The sequence below is a fragment of the Heptranchias perlo genome, chromosome 2 (genome assembly GCF_035084215.1).
Source record: "Heptranchias perlo isolate sHepPer1 chromosome 2, sHepPer1.hap1, whole genome shotgun sequence".
In the NCBI taxonomy this organism is placed as follows: domain Eukaryota; kingdom Metazoa; phylum Chordata; class Chondrichthyes; order Hexanchiformes; family Hexanchidae; genus Heptranchias; species Heptranchias perlo.
Window position 1 is genome coordinate 45,358,717 of NC_090326.1, and position 17,500 is coordinate 45,376,216.

A 17,500-nucleotide genomic window follows, 5' to 3' on the forward strand; every position below is an offset into this window, starting at 1 on the left:
AACATTTAAATGAATTGCAAAAATCTGGATTTATTAATGTAAATATTGTACCTCCTCGCTACAGCCGATGTGTTGAGCCCTTTTTGCCAGTCAATGTTTTAAACTCTTTTTACAAGCATTTTTGACTAGGTGTGAAAATTGCTTAGTAACCAATTGGTGATGTTTCAGAGTCTTTTTCACCTCATCAGGTGCTAGGGCTCAAGCACTTTTGGCAATCAATGTGACAAATAATTTCAGGTAACAAATTTATCATGGAATATAAATGAATAGTTAAGCCTGCCCTTTAGTTTGGACCTGGGCCCTCAACTGTAGAGATATCGGCCATTACACGACTTTCATTTGTTTCTACAGTATGTATTCATTTTTTTTTAGTTAGGAATTGATATAGTAAGTTACTTTTTCCAATTTTCCTCCTTTAGGATGATCTGCGAATTGATGGCCGTGGCTGTGAAGATTATAGACATATTGAAATAGAAACAGATGTGGTGTCAAACACAAGTGGATCTGCAAGAGTGAAAATTGTAAGGACTGTGGTGCTGCCTTGATTCTAAATTGAAGCAATCATTTAGAATGTTTATTGCAATACTTTATATGAATTTCAATTGTGGTTCTTTTTAGCCCCCACTAAATGAGGTAACTGTTCTTAAACATGAGGAAATTCTACACTATTAATGGATCTTAATTTATTTGGAACCTCTGCGTAAGTGTAGAGTTGCAGTCTACTGTAATTCTGTTTTTGAATATAAAAATAATTTATCCTGGAAGGGATACAGGATGTTTTAATTATTAAAGTACAGCCCCCACCACTTACACTGCCCACGCTTAACATGGGCAGCTGCCTATATCGGGCAAATGGTGCTTAGGAATCAATTACAAAGGCACAGCTTATAAGGTATTAAGCAAGCTGGCTATTTTGGGCACTTCAATAAATACTAACTCTGTACCTACCAATTTAAAGGGCTCTCCAAAGTCTTTCAGTCAGCTGTTTGCACCTCCTTAAGTTTGATTACCTTAGTGATGAGATTCTGGATGCAATTCTCTACCATTTGCACATAAGTAACAGCGAGCGCCATAAGCCTCACCATTATTTTGACAGCAACATCTGGGCCATTGTAAATAGTAGTAGGATTACTGATACAGAATTACTGAAGTAGACATGTAAATGTAATGTTTTTAATGGAAATATTGACAAAAAGAACATAACTTGTATCTATACATAAGGATCTCTCAAAGCTCTTTACATTAAGGAGTTCAAAACATAATAATTAGTGATGTATTTTTCAAGAACGGGGCAAAAGTATCCACAAAGATCCCACCTTGCGCTGTTTTCACTCTCCTGCTATCTGTGACCAAGATCTCGTTGCAGGGTTTTTCCATTTGTATGTTTCCAGACCAGTTGGTGTTGGGAATGTGTCTATGATTTCCCCCAACCCTCTGTATTAATGGTGCTGAGGCACCCATTCTGTGGATGAGTGTTTATTATCTTACTGATCGTAAGTGGCCTGTTGGTGCATGCTGGAACGCTTCCCTCAAGGGAGGAAAGGAAAAGCTGATGGATATGTGAATTCAGCTCCTATCCACCACATAGCCATAATTACAGTCTCTTGGTAGAAATATTTGAGAAGGTTGCCTGTGCAGCCTTTCAACCAGAAAGATGCACAGTCAGGGGGAAGGGATGAAAGAGGGTGCATTCTGAAAAGGGGGGGGATGGAAAGTAAAGAACTGTACTAGCTCTCTGAGGTCTTATACAGTTCTTTACCTTTCCTCCCCCTCTTTTTAGAATGTGCAGTTTTTAAGTGGTGGCACCCTTTGTACTGAAGAGTTTAAAATTTTTACAAATAGATCATATTACAAATAGATCATGTAATAAATGAAAACTCTGTATCTGTGCTTCCTAATAGATTTTATGTAAAAGAGATCTCCAAAGTTTTACATTAGATCTTTAGAAAGTATTTATTTAAAAACTCCTTACCTACCAAACCAGTATGAGACTTAATGTGATTGTGTTTGCACACAAGTTCCAAAGACAGTTCTATGGAATTCTGGGACAACATTGGAAGAGGAGCCGGGCAGCATGGGGAGTTGGCTTATATGTTTCTTGAAATAGACACCAGTGTAGTTCCATGTATACTCATCCTGGACCAGTAATCTGTGAAAGTCATCAAAAGCAAAATACTGCTTAAGATAAGAGCTAATGGTGTTGGGGGTAATATACTGACATGGATAGAGGATTGGCTAACTAACAGAAACAAAGAGTTGGGATAAAAGGGTCATTTTCAAAATGGCAATCTGTAACTAGTGGAGTGCCGCAGGGCTCAGTGCTGGAGCCTCAACTATTTACAATATAGATCAATGACTTAGATGAAGAAACAGAGTGTATTGTGGCCAAATTTGCTGATGATACAAAGATAGGTGGAAAAGCAAGTTGCGAGGAGGACAAAAGGGCCCGATATTAGGAGGGAGGCGGGTTGGCAGCGGGGGGTCGACTGGGTGCGTGGGTAATGCGCCCAGTGAAATCGGGGTGCTCCGCACGCAATCGCAGCTTGATGAAGTTACTTGCCTTTGTTTCCGGGTTTCGCGCTGGAAAGCTGCGCAGCGGGCGGACTGCGCAGGCGCATCATAGGCTGTCAGCTGGAGGAGCCCTATTTAAAGGGGCAGTCCTCCACTGATGCTGCAGAAAATAGGCAAAATTACAGCATGGAGCAGCACAGGGGGAAGGCTGCTCCCACGTTTAATGATGCCTCACTCCAGGTCTTATTGGATGGGGTGAGGAGGAGGGGGAGGACAGAGATCTTCTCCCCGGCGGATGGGAGGAAGTGGCCTGCCTCTGCCACCAAGAAGGCCTGGCTCGAGGTGGCAGAGGAGGACACCTACACACCAACATATCGCGCAACTGCATCCAGTGCAGGAGGCGCTTCAATGACCTAAGTAGGTCAGCCGAAGTGAGTACACTTACTCATTCCCCTACACTCCGTCTGCCACATCACTCCCCCCACCCCACATCTCCTTCTGCACTGCCAACACTACTCTGTCACATCACTCCTCACACCCACTCAAAGCTCATCCTCATCTTACCTGCACTCACTCACCTCGCCAGTACTCATCCCACCACTACCACTCAACCCAATCCTCATACAATCTCGTGGCTCTATCTCATACTCACCCTCTCATGCATCTCTTTCACGGTCAACCTCACTCAACCTGCCACTACCTGTGCTGCAGCCACAGGGCATGCATCACATATGTGCAATAGGCAGCGTAAGGCAAACGTGTCGTGAGCATGAAGGGGATGCACAAGGGTGTTTGAGGGTTTATCATGGTTTTTACTTATATTTGATTTCTGATCAACTCACATTACATATTATATTGGCACCACTACTGCCACGTCTTTGCGAATCTTGTCTGGTTTGTGCAATAATGCCCTTTCGTGAGGATCACTATGAAGACCCACAACTGATGCCACCCATTGTGTCACTGCAGAGTGGGTGTAGGTGTATTTGCAGGGCTCTTTTGTGCAGACAACTGAGAGACGTCGGCGATGTCCCCGGTGGCACCCTGGAAGGATGCGAAGGAGAAGTTGTTGAGGGCAGTGGTGACTTTGACAGTGACAGGTAAGAAGATGGTGCTTGGGCCAGCCGGGAGCAGCTCGGCATGAAGGAGGCTGCAGATGTCCACGACTACATGTCGAGTGACTCTGAGCCTCCGTGTGCTCAGAGAGGTCCAGGAAGCTGAGCCTCGGTCTGTGGACCCTGTGGCGAGGGTAGTGCCCTCTGCGACGCATCTCTCTCTGCGGTTGCCCTCCCGCCTGCTGTACAGGTGGATGTGTCACAGCACTGTGTTGTGGAGCTCTACGTGTCAGAGGTGGACGGCATGGCCGGCGAGGCTGGTGATGCTGTTCGCCCTCCGAGGAGGTCATGACTGCAGCTACGGCGGCCCCCATCCGGAAGATGTACGTTTGAGGGGGTCCACAAGGTAGGTAAATGTGTCTGGACACCGGGGTAAGTGTGCAAGTTGGTGAATTTTCTTGTTAGGAGGAGGGTGGTGGAGGCCAAACTTTGTCCAAAGTGACAGAGTGGCCTCCTGCAATGAGTGAGGGTGTCCCTCCCCCAAGTCAAATGGACCTTTGCAGCTGCCACAGGCTGATGGCTGCAACATGTCCATTTGAACTGGGAGTGTTTCCCCCAGTACGGGAAACAGTCTCAGTTGAGATGAAAATCCCACCCCTCCTAAAATATCATGTCAATCAGGTCTGCAAACGACCTGAAGTACCTACTTAATTACCTTAAGTGGGATCCCGCTGGCTTTAATTGCCGGCGGGAGTCCCGCATGCGGGGGCTGCGCGCGCTTGTAAGTGTGTCACTGGGGAACCCGGAAGTGGGCGGGTTGGAGCCGGGCTCCGGAACTGCCCCGGGAATCCCCGATTTTCAGAGCCCCCCCGCCACGAACCCGCCGGCTCAGGGGTCCGAAAATGGAGCCCAAAGTGTCTGCAAAGGGATAGTGACAGGTTAAGCGAATGGGCAAAAATTTGGTAGATGGAATATAATATGGGAAAATGTGAAGTTATCCACTTTGGGAGGAAAAAAAAAGCAAAATATTATTTGAATGGAGAAATACCACAAAATGCTGAGGTACAGAGGGATCTGGATGTCCTTGTACATGAAACACAAAAAGTCACCATACACGTACAGAAGGCAAACGGAATATTGGCCTTTATTTCTAGGGTGATGGGGTATAAAAGCAGGGAAGTCATGCTACAACTGTACAGGGTGCTGGTGAGACCACACCTGGAATACTGCGTACAGATCTGGTGCCCTTATTTAAGGAAGGATATACTTGCATTGGAGGCAGTTCAGATAAGGTTCACTCGGTTGATTTCGGGTATGGAAGGGTTGTCTTATGAGGAAAGATTGAACAAATTGGGCCTATACTCATTGGAGTTTAGAAGAATGAGAGGAGATCTTGTTGAAACATACAAGATTCTGAGGGGACTCGATAGGGTAGATGCTGAGAGGATGTTACCCCTCATGGGGGAATCTAAAACTAGGGGGCATAGTCTCAGAATATGGGGTCGCCCGTTTAAGACGGAAATAAGGAGGAATTTCTTCTCCCAGAGGATCGTGAATCTTTGGAATTCTTTACCCCAGAAAGCTGTGGAGGCTGAGTCATTGAATACATTCAAGGCTGAGTTAGACAAATTTTTGATGATCAAGGGAGTCAAAGGACATGGGGAAAAGGCAGGAAAGTGGAGTTGAGGTAAAAAAAAATCAGATCAGCCATGATCTCATTAAATGGCAGAGCAGGCTCGAGGGGCCGAATGGCCTACTCCTGCTCCTATCTCTTATGGTCTTATGGATGCTGGAAATCTGAAATATAAACAGAAAATGCTGGAAAAGCTCAGCTAGTGAGGCAGCATCCTCACTTTCCAGTTCCAGTTCTAGTTCTAGTCTCTCCCACAAGGGGAATCATCCTCTCAGCATCTACCCCTTCAAGTCCCCTCAGGATCTTATATGTTTCAATAAGATCACCTCTCATTCTTCTAAACTCCAATGTATACAGGCCCAACTTGTCCAACCTTTCCTCATAAGATAACCTCCTCATCCCAGGAATCAGTCGAGTGAACCTTCTCTGAACCGCCTCTGAAGCAATTATGTCCTTTCTTAAATGAGACCAAAACTGCACACAGTATTCTAGATGTGGTCTCACCAATGCCCTGTACAACTGTAGCACAACATCTCTACTTTTATATTCCATTCCCCTTGCAATAAATGACGACATTCCATTTGCCTTCCTAATCACTTGCTGTATCTGCATACTAACTTTTTGTGATTCATGTATTAGGACACCCAGATCCCTCTGTACCTCAGAGTTCTGCAATCTCTCTCTATTTAAATAATATACTGTTTTTCTATTCCTTCTGCCAAAGTGGACAAGTTTACATTTTCCCACATTATACTCCATCTGCCAAATTTTTGCCTACTCACTTAAACTATCTATATTCCTTTGCAGACTCATTATGTCCTCTTCACAACTTACTTTCCTCCTACCTTTGTGTCATCAGCAAATTTAGTAACCATACATTCGGTCCCTTCATCCAATCATTGATATAGATTGTAAATAGTTGAGGCCCAAGCACTGATCCCTGTGGCACTCCACTCGTTACATCTTGCCAACCTGAAAATGACCCATTTATGCCTACTCTCTGTTTCCTGTTAGCTAACCGATCCTTTATCCATGCTAATATGTTACCCCCTACACCATGAGCTCTTATTTTGTGTAGTAACCTTTGATATAATCAATTTACCCACTGGATAAAAGCACCATCTGCAATCTGTTTTAATGCAAAGTGTTCTGAGATAGAGGATCAGTAGACAAAGAATAACAGCAGCTGTGTATGGATAGCAAAAGCCAACTAAAAAAAAATGTTCTTGTGATGAAGGACAAGGAACGTGAAATAGCAGTATAAAGAGTCATGGCACAAATTTTACAACAAGCATAGGCAAGGTGGTTCCCACTATTACCAGAAACACATGTTATACCCTGAAACTAACTAAAATAAAAGTAAGTTCCTGGGAATAGATGGAAATTAAGGTTGGAGCTGAAGCATTCACAGACCCTGTCACACATGATATGTAAAAAACACTGATGTATGAGCTAAGTTGATGCTAGTTCCTCTTCCAAGAGGAGCTAACAGAAATATCATCATAGGCATCTCATGCAAGTAAGATTTTGCTGAATATTCTCATGGACCAGCAATCCCAATCATATCTTTTATTCGTAGAATCACTGTTGTGGAGATTAAATACAGATGGGAGAAGAAGAGGCACACCGAGTACCTTTTATACTGAAGAGTTGCCTCCAATAGCTCTTATCAGAGGGAGCAAACTCTTCCCTGAATGGTGTTTTTTCTGGCTAAAAGTGTGGGTGGAGGAAAACATAACTGCATCCCGTGTGAGCTCAGCTTGTCAGTGCAGGCCAGCATTGAACTTTTGACAGACTGAGGTCGGGCAGATCTGCCACCATATTGGCAAAGTTACAAATGCAACTTTAAAGATTCTGAGCATGTGCAATATTTGAGTGCATGCAGTATTGTTAAAGTTATGGTCATGACCATATACAGTAGAAACAGGATAGATTTGGGACAACAAAAATTGACTTAATTACTGAGCTGCTTCCATTTGATGAATTTGTATTTTACAGTTTATTAATAATCCACAGTGGTGCTCTCTGCATTAGCCTACCTGTGATAGAATGCTGATGACATTCGGTTTTCGTGGACTGTTACAATTCAGGCACTTCAGATACTTTTTTTTCTTGTACCCAGTAATAATGTCCACCAGCGCTTCCTTCAAACTGAATCATGATGTTATGTGTCATCAGAATTTTAGTGATCCATATTAACTATTTCTAATATCTGGATGAACTTTGTGGCTAATACTTGTTAACCAGACCATCTAAACAGAGGTGGGTCATCTCGCCTTCAGTGTGATAATCTGTGTAGCAGTCAGTGATGCAGATTCCCTCCAACACAGAGAAATCAATTCGACAGAGAATTTTCCCCAAATTGCAGTTTTCAAAAACCACTTTAAAGCAGCCAGCAAGATGATATGGTACAGATTCTTAATAACATATTAAAACCTAGAACCTCTTGTGACACAGACAAACCTCCAATCCATCACGTGGAGCTATTTTTGTTCCTTGGAGCACAGCAGAGCAACCTGAATGTTCAAGCTCAATAACAACTGTTGTCTTTATTTGGACACTTGAGAAAATCATGGTCAAAATAACTGCACAGCCACCAATGAGCAGGACATTAAAACTAACCAACTAAAACAGCTCCTTCGTTCAGTCATGACGAGGATAGACCTAATCTCGTGCTGCTTTGAGTAAATATCCTACTTCCTATTACATTACAGCCTGTCACAACACCTTAATTGGCAGGAAGTCTGTCTTGCTGTATACTAACTAGTTTGGTTCAGAGTGATGAATATTGTAAATTTAGTGATTTTAACATAATTGTTCTTGTGAGCATCATTATACAAAAAAAATTGGGCCAATTCGAAAGCATTAATCTAATTTCAGAAGTATGTTATAAAAATGTAAGGAATCTTACAACACCAGGTTATAGTCCAACAGTTTTATTTGAAAATCACAAGCTTTCGGAGCTTTCGTCCTTCAAATAAAACTGTTGGACTATAACCTGGTGTTGTAAGATTCCTTACATTTGTCCACCCCAGTCCATCACCGGCATCTCCACATCATCGTTATAAAAATACGCTTTGAATACTTGAATTAAAGTGTTTATCAAGACAAGTTCTGTTTACATAGCACAGGTTTCATTTGTGATATGGGTAAAGCAAGCAGCCTGACCCGAGATTGATTTAACTATTCGTTTCACCAAATATTTATAAGGCTTGAAATAAAGTTTGGAGAAATGCTAGGGAGCAAGAACAAAGTAAAGGCCTGTCAATGTAATAGAAATAGATAGATGTGCGTTTATTACTTTCATTATTTACATAAAAGAATATTGTTTATTCAATATCATATACTGGAGCTTGTTGAGGACAGTTTGTAAAATACCGAAGATGAACACCTGTCTTAATGTTGGAATGGGTCCAGTGTTGCTGGTCTGTTGTTAAAGGTACCGATTTTAGTCTGGTAACCGCCATCCATTTCATGCCCTGTGTTTATTTCGTCAGCATTTATTCTGTTCTGAGCTTTGATGCAATTCAGCGTTTAAAGTACGTTTTTTCAAATTGGGTCAGAGGCAGACATGTAATGCTGAGCTCACCCCAAGATTTACTTATAGTTTGTGTTTGTTTACATAACAGTCACTACATTTCAAAGAGTAAGCCATTGTGTGAAACACTTTCAGACATTCAATATGAAAGATCCACTGTAAATGTGAACATTATTTGTAAGTGGTTAGCAGGTGTAACCTGTAAAGGCAGGCAGTTGGCTAAACTAAACCAACTGCTTACCTTTACAGGTTCCCTGTATGAAACGAAATCAAGTAAGAACCTGGAACAAGACAATAAATGGTTGAAGGGTGAGGCTGAATGCTCGATGTAAACTACCAAAACATTCAAGTACATCTCAGAGTATTAGAAATAAAATTAATCTTTGCTTTTAAAGAAAAGTGAGAGCATAAAGTATTCGAGAATCTTGCTTTTAGTGGCCTTTTATTTCTAAAACAACCTATAGCCTTCTGAATCGGAGGCTTGAGTGTTATCAACTGAGCTAAGCTGACATTCAACAAAAAGGTGTTTCAGCATCAGTGGAAAGAGGTGGGGTGGAAATAGATTATTTTTGCTAGGATGGGGGGCTTGAAGTTCATTTCAGGGTCAAAAAATACATTGAGCTTAAACAAGTAGTCAGGGAAGGCTGATGAACTCCAAGCCCAGGGTGCGGAGTTTTTTTAGCAGGAGCTGACCAGGATGCTTTCAGCCTTGCCATTGTTAAATTGGAGAAGGTTTTGGCTCATCCATGACTCGATGTTAGATAAACAGTTGGACAGCATGGTGGTGACGTTGGGTCCAGGGTGATGTCAGAGAGGTCAAGCTGGACGTCATCACTGGAGAAGTTGTTGTAGGAGATGTACTGGCTGCAGTGGGACAAATAGGAGTATAAGGCCTGGTGGCTCCTCCAATCCACTTCTCCTTATGATGTTGTCAGCACCCACTAATTAAACAACAAAATTGACAGGAATGGGTTGAATTAAACAGTAAGCATGTTAGTCACACTAATTGTTAAAAGAGTCATAATGATGAAACTGCAACTATCATCAATGTTGATACTGTTGGAGAAATAAATAACCTTTTTGTATATGTATATTTTTTTACAGGGTCACACCGGTATTCTCGTAGGCGTTAAAGCTGAAATGGGCACTCCCAAATTGGAGAGACCTAATGAAGGCTTTTTGGAATTCTTTGTGGACTGGTAAGATGCATAATCAAATAAAAGTTTGAAGGGGATAAAGCGGGATTGCTGCTGGATGTCATGGCAGAATCTATAATAATTCACTGAATTAATAAGGAACTATTTGAAAAGATAGAATTAGGAGAGGGAGAAAAAAATCCTGGATAATGGCTAAAAGGTTTTGAAGAATTAAACAGAAGAAGTTGCATTACACAGTGCATTGAGCACAAATATTTGTGAATTGTAATTCCATGAAAAAACACTGGATGGTGCTGGTGGAGCACTTTTCAAAGTTGGTTTGTTTCGCTGCCAAGTGAGACTAAAATGAAAACAAGATCAGCTGAAGTTGTTATCTCACTCCTCAATTTTTAAATTAAAAGGTTGACTTCTAAAACAAATTGCAATATTTTGATAGCATCTGCTTAGCAGTGCTGATGTTTTTTTTGTGTGATTTTGTTTTGTTAGTTCTGCCAATGCAACTCCAGAGTTTGAAGGGCGTGGAGGAGAAGACCTTGGCACAGAAATTGCCAACACCCTGTACAGAGTGTTTGATAACAGCAGTAGTTTGGAGTTGAAGGCACTGTGTATTACTCCCAGAGAGCACTGCTGGATCCTCTATGTAGATGTGCTGGTAGGCTTTTTTCTGAAAGCATAAATATCCATTTATAAAATATAGAAAAATATTTGCCTAACATTTTAAACTTAACATAAAATATATTGAAATCTGGTCCTGTGCTGAAGTATTTGTTAGATGTGAGCAAATCAAATGTGTGTAGCATCAAATGTGCCTTTTTCCATTACTCTGAGTACATATCCGTGAGGGTGGAGTATAATGTTTCTAGCCAAGATTATGCCTACGCAGTCAGTGTTGGTATGTTGGCACTTCTGTGTGGAAATTATGAAATATGTAGAGGTTTTTTTTTGGTCTTCTAGAAATGTTTCCTAATGCCAAACAAAATCCATTTGGAACAGTCTTAAAGATACTGAACACAGGAAGTCCCAGTGAAGTTTTATAGATTGTTTACAATGGGTTCCTGCCCAAGTGTAACTTACAGACATAGCACAATTCAAGGGACAATCTAAATGCAATCCAAATCAAAATGTCACATCTAATGCCATTTTTAATTATTCAGTTCTTCGCTGTTGTCTAATAAATTATAAAGTATTTATTATAAAACAGTTAATGACCAAGAAATATTAAAATGTATATACAGTATAATTTTATTATAACAGTGCACCAACAAATTATGATATGAAAAGTGGTAAAGCAATAACCAATGATTATATGCTACAAACTACATGAATAAAGAGTACAGCCATTTGACAAGTTCAACTGTAATGTGACACAATAACTACATAGCTGTAGAATTATATGCAAATAACAGTATGAGGAAAGAATTAGAAAGTTGGTATTAGTAAATTCATGCAAATCCTATGAGTGTGTTTTATTTTTGAATGGTTTATCATAATACAGCTTTTCCAGCAACAATTCCACATTTGTAGCTCCCCTGCTCTCTTCCAGCTCCATGGATGTTTTCTGACCAAAATGGGCCACTCTTGACTAACAGAATCAAGGGATTCCACATATATTAAAATAAATTCAAATGCAGTGTAAGGGAGTTTGAGATTTGCTCCAGAACTACATACTCCCATAGTACCCTTAGTCACATTATTTACATTGTCATTATTGAAGGTTTTGCCTTGAGCTTTGATGCCATAGCAAGCTGCATTGCATTGTCCACTGCAGCTTAGCTGGATCGAAAAGACAGTAATTTCTAGCAATGATGCAGCCCGTTCCTTCCACAAATTTTAAATTCAGATATATCTTTGTCACATCCTGCAAGAAACTTTTCCTATTTAATCTGCCTGTTGTAGTTGGGGAAGCCCCAGGCAGTGGAGCTATTTGTCAGCATTGCACATGGTACTGAATTTGATTTGAGATCCTTTATAAAAGGCCTGGACGATCACAAACATGAACATACGAAAGAAAGAACAGGAAACGACCATCTGCCTCATCCAGATGTGGTCAGCCACATGCCTTGTTTGCCCTCCCCTAGTAATTCAGCCTCCTTGGAGAGGCAAAAAAAATGTAGAAAAAGCTCTAGGAAATTCCTCTCCAACTCTCTTAAGGCAATCCAACAAAGTTTCATGGTAACTCAAATCCTACTACTCCAAGCTACCCTGCAGACTTCCCTTCGATAACTGGAAATGTCTTCCTCTCTCGGAAACTCGTCCATCTCCCCTTTTGAAGGGCTGCAAGTATCCGTGCCCACTGCATGCTTCACTTGACTGCAGAGCGATTAACTGCACTGGCTATGGCATCCTATTTTGGAATTTTAAAAAATCTTCAGTTTCAACTTGCCCAGTTTTTCATTATGTTTAATGTACCTCACCAAGCCCCCTAGTCTACTAAATGAGTGTTAATTTCACCACAAGTCAGACACCTTTTCCAGCCCTGACAGTTTATGTGTGAGCTGTAGAGAAGCAGTTTTTTCTTCCGACTTCAGTCAGACCAAATTAGCCTTTCTTTTTTTCATAGAAGCAGAAGCAATAATTTTCCCCTTCTGCGACTTCTTAAGCAATTCACAAGACAGTGATACTGATATTTTAGACAAAGATTTGAGGTCAAAAGAATTTCAACTTTAAATGCTTTAATGCTTAGAGTACTGGACTAGCAATCCAGGGGTTGTGAGTTCCAATCCCACCCTGACAAGTTGGGAAATCAAATTCATTAAATCTGGTGATTTGCAGACTGGAACGAGATAAAATAACCATGAAAGCTGCCGGATTGTCATAAAAATCCAACTGGTTCACTAATGTCCTTCAGGGAAAAGAACCTGCATCCTTACCTGGTCTGGCCTACATGCGACTCCAGTCCCTGCTTTAATTTAACAGAAAAATTATCAGAACTCGAGATACTTCCTGTCGCATGTGACCGTACTCAATTCATTTAAGCAAGAGATAAGAGAAGACGGATCAATACAGGAGCGGCACATTATTGATCTGGGCACTTTCAGATTGTAGGCCGCTAATGGTTTTGTTTGGTAGCAAACTCTTCCATGCTGTGATGTGATTTTTGTATTGAGGATTCTAAGCTTTTCATTGGCTAGAAAACTAATGCTTTTCATTGGCTGATGAAAACCTCTTGGGAGAGGGGGTGGAGAAGCAGGGGGATTAACATTCCTCCAAAATGAGAGTTAGGCGGAGGGAAGCAAAAAAAAGCAGGTAACTGTTTTAATTAAATTACAAAAACATTGGGGAAAGGGTAGAATCAAAGTACACCATTAAAATCGGAGTCCTGCCTACAGTTCTTGAACAGAAATAAAATAGAAAATAATCCTTAGAGAGTAACTATTTTAAGGTCAGTTAAGTTGCTAATTTTGAATTTTCTGTGTGCCAACTGCGTAGAAATCATTCTATATTGCTCTAAGGGCTGTTGTGTTGAACTAAGAGTATAAAATTAGAAAGCAGTGAAGCAGGATAGGTGCAATAATTTTTTTTAGAAGGGATTTTTTTGGCGAATCCTATATTTAAAGGGCCATGGCCCATAATGCAGAATCCAGTGAAAAAAAGAAGGCAAGGAAAATCAAATATTAGTTTTTAGGTGATGCCAAATTTGCGGTTTAACATCTGCAGTTTGTTGAAGGAAAGGAAGACTGAGAAGAGGAATGAGTTCCGTAGTTAAGTGTTAGATCAGGAGACTATGTGATAAGTAGCAGGATGAGGAATAACTGCTCCGACCAAAACTGCATAATTAAGTTTGTCAACATTCGAACAGTCTTTTGATATTGGCCTTATTCCTTTTTAAGATTCAAAATGTTCTCTTTTTTTAATGGGATGACATATCTCTTTAATACTGAGTGAGGTAACATTGAGATTAGACTCTCCTAGAACATGTGTGCGTCTTTTTTCATGTAATAAGATTGCTGCAATCTCCAAGAGCATGCACACAGCTGCCAAGTGGTAGCGTAACCCGTGATCTATTCCTGAATATGTACATATTGAGCAGCAATCCTACCCCGAACCAGCCAGAAAAACTAGTACAGCACATTGTCTGACCTGGTAAAACACAAAGCTTTCTTGCTGAACCCAGAAGGTACAGAAGAGAGGAATGCAAGAGATTGGATTACAGCCATCCCCGACTCCCTAACCTGTGCATCCCCATGGTAGCTGATTCTTCTAAAAGCTGTCTCTTGCAAACCAAGCTAATGGTTTTTTCCCAGAAAAACATTTCTGCCTCAAAGAACCAGGGACACCCTTCCAGAGAACTATGTACACAAAACGCAGCAGGTATATACCATTATTATGCCATCAATTTATCACATCCAACCACCATAATTCATTTTCTGAAGTAATATTTGAATGAGAAGGTAATATATATCCAGCAATAAAAAAATTTGGAATTCTTAAATAATCTTGAATTTCAGCTTTAACTGTCAGTTGAACACACTTGGGCTAATTTCACCACTTCTGGGTGAAGCCAGCAGGAGTACGGTAGGCTATGGAGTGTTTATCCCTGGATGAAGAAGCAAAACAGCCTGTACACCACTCATGGGCTAAACCTAGAGTGAATGGCTCATTTGTGGTGGTATATTTGTGAACCTAGCATATTTATGGACTAGCAAAATCAAATAAAACTTGCAATTTTTGCATAAAAATGTAGCATGCGAAAATATACTCTCCATGACTCTAGACTGTAGAGTACAGAATTTGGAGCTCAACCTTTTTTATCATAAAACTGTGCTCCATTCCTGCAATTTTATTTTGTTGGCTATTTTAAACAGTTCTTCAATAAATGTGTATAATATAGGTCAGCTTTTAATTCTACAGTGGATTGCAGAGTCTTTACTCTGTTTTGAGTGTGAACATAATTTTCTATGACTTAACTATTATAAATGTCAATTCAGACATTCAAGTGGTGTTAAGTGTGCATTCGTGCTTATCCAATTCTATTTGTTGACTAATACAATTGTGATGGGCACGGTTTTCCTAACCTTTGCCTTGTCCTGCTTTTCAATTCATTTGTACAATGGATTGGCTTTTTGTAATGTTGTTTGAGTTCCCTGTTAAAGGAGAATATGCAAACATCCTATTTATAACTTTTTGTTTCCCCCACCTCACCCCCAACCTGATGATGTGCCCTGCATGGCTTTCCCAAGACTGCATTTTAAAAGGACTAGACTGTAATGTAAAGCTTTCATGAACTTTAAGCTGTCTGTTTTTTAGTTGCTGGAGTGTGGTGGGAACCTTTTTGATGCAATCTCCATTGCAGTTAAAGCAGCACTTCATAATACCAGGTAAGGAATTGGTTTCATACGGTCGTGCCTCGGGTCTTGGGGACATTGTCAAAAGCCATTTGCTATTCACATATGCAGAAGTAGCTTTCAGCACTTTGGAATACCAGTTTTAACAAATGTACCACTTATAATAAATAGTGTAGGCATGTGATTTTTCTTTTTGGAATATAATCAAAACCTTCTGGAATCAATATTTTTACAAGAATATTCATCAAGGGCACCAGACGAATCCTTAACCCATTTACCCAGTTAATGATGTCTAAATTTGGCTCGCCGAACTTTCTTGCATCACCCAGTGTGGATTTTATTAGCATCAGGATCAGAACAAACTACTGAGTGAATTAATTAACTTTTTTTGCCAAATCATCAAAAAAAAGAACTTAGGCAACAAAGCCAAGAACTAAACTATAAATAAGAGGTTACAAAGGCAGTTCAGTTACGTCACAGTAATTCAGCTTTAACTGCTTGCTGATTATAAATTTACAGTGTCTAAGGTTGATATGATTTGGTGAGATTAATTTGGGGTTGGATTCCATAGATAGCTGACAAGTTAAGAGCATTCGATAGCCGGTCTATTGAATAGTTTAAAGTCTATATGCTTGTTGTTAGCAATGTTTCCAGAACTTATACAGTGCCATGCTTTTGAACTGGCATGGATGAACTGGTTGCCTCGCCTTCCTCTGGCAGATTGGTGTTTACTTTCACAGATGTCAGAGTAATGAATCTCCGTTTGGAGATGTGCTATCCGTTCCTCCTGGATGCTCTGATCCTGGGTAAATTTACCTTCCGCGCTGGTAGATGTATTTGGGCTAGCTGGCTTAAATTTCACCTCGCTTGATCTCAGGGAAACATGTATATTTAAGTGACACAGTTATATCTGGCTGGTATAGCTGTACAATCTTAACTTCTATAACCTCTCGGTCAGAGATACGCTTTGTGATTTAACAGAGACACCTGTCTACATGTACGAGACAAAGAACTCTAATAGCTTCTATTACAAAGTCTACCTCAAAGGTGTTGACTGAAAGAGGACTATTTTGGACAGAGAGGAAATACGGCTTGACCACTTTCACTTTTTCTCTCCCTCCTACTAAGAATTCCAAAAGTCAGAGTGCTAGAAGATGAAGAAGGTTCCAAGGAAATTGAACTCTCAGATGATCCTTATGACTGCATTCGTCTAAATGTAGAAAATGTGCCTTGCATCATCACTTTAAGCAAAGTAAGATAAATCTGCTCTTTTTTTAAACAAGTATCTTATCTAAAACTTTAAGTAAAAATACATGATCTCTTGCATTTGAGAAGTGCAGAGCAATTTATTTAAAAATCATATTGCAGTAGAGTAACTATTGTCTTTATGTTTAAGCTGTTATATATATTTAAACCTTGAGATATTCAGCATTAAATGACAAAAACAACTGTTTATGGAACCATTTGATAAAACTGACTCTTTAAATGTTTTTGTCCTAAGTATTGCAGTAGATTTTATTACAAATATAGGTGGTTTGTGTAAGATGTTTTGTTGACCATTAGCTATAGTCACTGCTGGATTATAAAGGGGATTTTATGTGTAATATGTATTTGTTGCAACTGACTGGTATTGAGACTGTTGTTTTTTTAATGCACCATGCCTTTAAAAGGATGTTGATGAATTGGCAAGACTTGGTTTGAATGACTTGGGGATTCAAAACTAAGAAATGAAGAAAGTCTTGCAGAATTAGAAAAAAAATGTTTGAAGGAGCTTGATCTGGGTGTTTAAAAGCCTGACAGGTGCAGGTGATGCAAGGCCCCGCACATGACAAGTGGTCGTGTGGATGTAAGCAGGTTTTTTAACTTGCACTGTGAGTGCAAGGATTACAAGAATGCAAAATTGAGCACGCACGCGCGCACACACACGCTCTCTCGTCGAGCCTGTTCTGCCATTCAATTAGAATAACATAAACTGTAATGTTAAATTGAGCTGCCATTTTATAATTTTCCCTTCCATACATCAAATTGCTCACCTTGATCAGGCCTCTGACTTGCATCCTCTAACACCTAGTTAGAGTGGTATGGTAGAGTCCATTGTATTGTGTGGGTGTGAAAGAGAATGAAACACCTACAAAAGAAGGAGAAAAAGGTGTGTCTGCTCATTAGCATCAGAAAATATCAGTGATATTTTCAAATATATATATAATGCAGTACACATGAAATGCCACTAGATGTCTTCAGCACACTTTGAAACTAACTTTACACTATACTAACACTGGTTCACTTAGCAACATCCAATGATCAAAATAGACATTTCTATG

The 17,500-nt window shown here is 40.2% G+C and overlaps 1 protein-coding gene and 1 long non-coding RNA gene across 3 annotated transcripts in view; one reads left to right on the plus strand and one right to left on the minus strand.

Moving 5' to 3' along the window:
* exosc7 (exosome component 7) overlaps window positions 1-17,500 on the plus strand; it is a 32,590-nt gene that overhangs the window by 2,907 nt on the left and 12,183 nt on the right. For both annotated transcript variants that reach the window (XM_068001828.1, XM_068001829.1), the window contains exons 2-6: window positions 420-521; window positions 9,842-9,936; window positions 10,381-10,546; window positions 15,142-15,212; window positions 16,308-16,431. In XM_068001828.1, coding sequence (XP_067857929.1) covers window positions 420-521; window positions 9,842-9,936; window positions 10,381-10,546; window positions 15,142-15,212; window positions 16,308-16,431 — 558 coding nt within the window. The remainder of the gene's footprint in view (window positions 1-419; window positions 522-9,841; window positions 9,937-10,380; window positions 10,547-15,141; window positions 15,213-16,307; window positions 16,432-17,500) is intronic.
* Window positions 8,206-17,500, minus strand: part of LOC137338608 (uncharacterized) — a 72,479-nt gene continuing 63,184 nt past the window's right edge. Inside the window, exons 3-4 of the long non-coding RNA XR_010966617.1 lie at window positions 17,213-17,307; window positions 8,206-9,678 (exon numbers count right to left, since the gene is read on the minus strand). This is a non-coding gene — a long non-coding RNA (uncharacterized lncRNA). The remainder of the gene's footprint in view (window positions 9,679-17,212; window positions 17,308-17,500) is intronic.